Source organism: Montipora foliosa, chromosome 6 (assembly GCF_036669935.1).
Source record: "Montipora foliosa isolate CH-2021 chromosome 6, ASM3666993v2, whole genome shotgun sequence".
Lineage (NCBI taxonomy): Eukaryota > Metazoa > Cnidaria > Anthozoa > Scleractinia > Acroporidae > Montipora > Montipora foliosa.
In genome coordinates this window covers 17,430,775-17,433,217 of record NC_090874.1, presented here as the reverse complement: position 1 = coordinate 17,433,217, position 2,443 = coordinate 17,430,775, and the positions used below count along the sequence as shown (strand labels likewise).

At 39.5% G+C, this 2,443-nt stretch overlaps 1 protein-coding gene across 2 annotated transcripts in view; it reads right to left on the bottom strand.

The window, feature by feature from the left end:
- Positions 1-255: 255 nt before the first annotated feature.
- Positions 256-2,443, bottom strand: part of LOC138008771 (uncharacterized) — a 36,812-nt gene continuing 34,624 nt past the window's right edge. For both annotated transcript variants that reach the window (XM_068856071.1, XM_068856072.1), the window contains exon 4: positions 256-1,617. In XM_068856071.1, the coding sequence (XP_068712172.1) occupies positions 1,006-1,617 (612 nt within the window). In that variant the 3' untranslated portion in view covers positions 256-1,005. The remainder of the gene's footprint in view (positions 1,618-2,443) is intronic.

Here is a 2,443-nt window from a genome sequence, read left to right as displayed (position 1 = left end):
GTCCAAAAAGTACGTTTCCGCGATACCCCTCCCTCCCCCACCCTAATCAATGTTGTTCCGCTGTCTATAAGGCTCGTAGAAAACAGAAAAACACAACATTGTCCCGGGGGTGCGGGGGAGGGGGCCATTTGCGCCGCCGAGCTTGAAATCGACTCTAAAGGATAAGAGTGTCTCAACAATTTTGACGCCGATTGTAGGTCAGCCGATATTTGGAGAAACCAAGAAATGTTGAAAGAACGGTTGTTTTGTCCTTGTTATATTCCACATTTTTATTTTATGACGTCAAATCCTCTCACAAGTGAACAGTCAAGCAACTGATTTTTTTCGTTAGTTGAAGCTATTAACTGTAGCTAAGCTGTAGGCTTATTGTAGTTCTAGAATGCTATGGTGATGCTTAAAAACACCCTGTTACAATACTTTGTTAGAATTTACGGGGTCCTTCCGCAAACATTTCAAAAAATCTCTGTTTTTTATCTTTACGATTTAAAAGAGACACCAACCCGGACAAAGAAGCAGTTTGTGTCGAACATTCACGCGACCAGTCTGTAGGAAAGAACCAGAAAGAGAGACTGAGCTTGTGTTTGAAGCTTTTTCTATTCGGAGGTGCCTTTGAACCGTGACCCTCTTCCTATCCATTCCTTGGTTGTTGTTTCCTAGTATTTTTCCTAAACCGCAATTCCTAAACCGCAATGCTACAAGTCGAAACTTTACTAAAAGCGCCTATGAATTTTTTCCTTGAAAAGGAAGTTTGGTGGTCACACAGCAGCAGTCAGAGTACGTACGACTGCTGCTGTGTAACCACTCACCATTAAACTGATGAAGGCGGAACGACACAGCCAAAATAGTTCTATCGTGTGCCAACTTTGTTCAAATTCGATATCTGCAACGCATAATAAACAATTTTAATTGGAGATAGATGCTTTTACAATACAGTCAAGATGTCTGCTGCATTATCTTTTGCCACCTCAGACTACCGAGTAAAGCAGAAGAAAAGGAAAATGCAAATCAAAGTCCAGAAAATGGCGCTAGATGATCTCTTGAAATTTTCAAATAATGATCAACTCTGACTCCTTGAATAGTTCTTTCAGAGTATTTTCTAAAGTCACCACAGTGCTGGTGAACAATGCGCAAAATTCGACAGGGATTTTTAATCGTGAACCGCTCATACTTTCTCAAGTTAAACATTAGAACTTGCTCAATTCCATCCATGTTAGTGAAATAGTCCACCTTATCCAGGAATTCCCGAGAGAGTGGGGCAAGGAGCCTGAAAAGAAAGGCATCATGGGAGCCAATGTATTTTGCTGTCGGGCCGCAAAAATCAGTCACACCACAACGTCTTACGTTTTCCGCAGTTTCATGTCTTGTCAATGCATACATTGTTTTGTTGCCTAAACTAGTTTCATCCAAATGTTCAAATCCCGTATCGATGTAATTGTCGGCATTCATAAGCATCGTGTTCTTACGTATCAAGACGTGCGAAGCATATCCGAAAGCGTCTTTGTAACGCATGCGCCGACCGAGGAAATGGAAGACTAGTTTCCAGTCCATCCTCAGCCTCAAAGCTTTGATAAAAGCAGGCTCCTCCAGACTTCCGAAAAGGATGTGAATTGCCTCAACCTAGTAGCAAGTGATAAATAGCACGAAGAGTACGTTAATAAGACCACTTGAAGTGGGAAAAAACTGCTGTTTACAACATGACCTTGATCTTGGGTTATATCCTGCTGAGGGACTTTATTTCTTTTTCCTTTGGATTTCAAAACTATGTTAACAAAACACCAACAAGTTCTAAGCCTTAATTTAAAAAAGACGCTTGTTTTTTAAGTTAACTGGAATTTTCCAATTTAATGGTCAGCCATTATTAACTTTAAAATCTTTAGAGAGCTGGATCGAAGAGAAAATGACGTCAAAGACTCACTAGTTTAAGAATGCAATGTGTTTCTACCCGACTAAGTTACTATGCAGCACGGGAGTTTCGGGCTTTCATATTTTTAAACTCGTGTTTTGCATGCGTATATAATAAACTGCTTGTACACGCTGAAATTTTAAGCTATTGAGTTCATGACGTCACTTTTCCCTAGATCCAACCTTCTGAGGTCCAGCCGGTCAGTTTTGAACGCGAGTAATGGCGACGGTGAAATCCAAAACTAACATTCAAAACTAAACAGCCTTTGGATAAAAATCAAGGCTCAGAATTTTGTCAGGTGGGTGTTAAGCAAACACATTTTCAAAATCTGAAGAGAAAGAGGAAGTGATTTTCTTAAAATCATAGTACCACTGTCAATTGAAGTTTTATGAAAAAAAAAAAAAAAAAAAACCGATAGAAAGAGAAAGCCTTTCTATGACAACCGTAGCTTTGCTCAGGGTAATGGATTCATAAAAGTTTGCAATTAATAATGGTCTCAAGTCTATTTGCTTTTTTCTTGACTTGTGAAAAACATTTGAT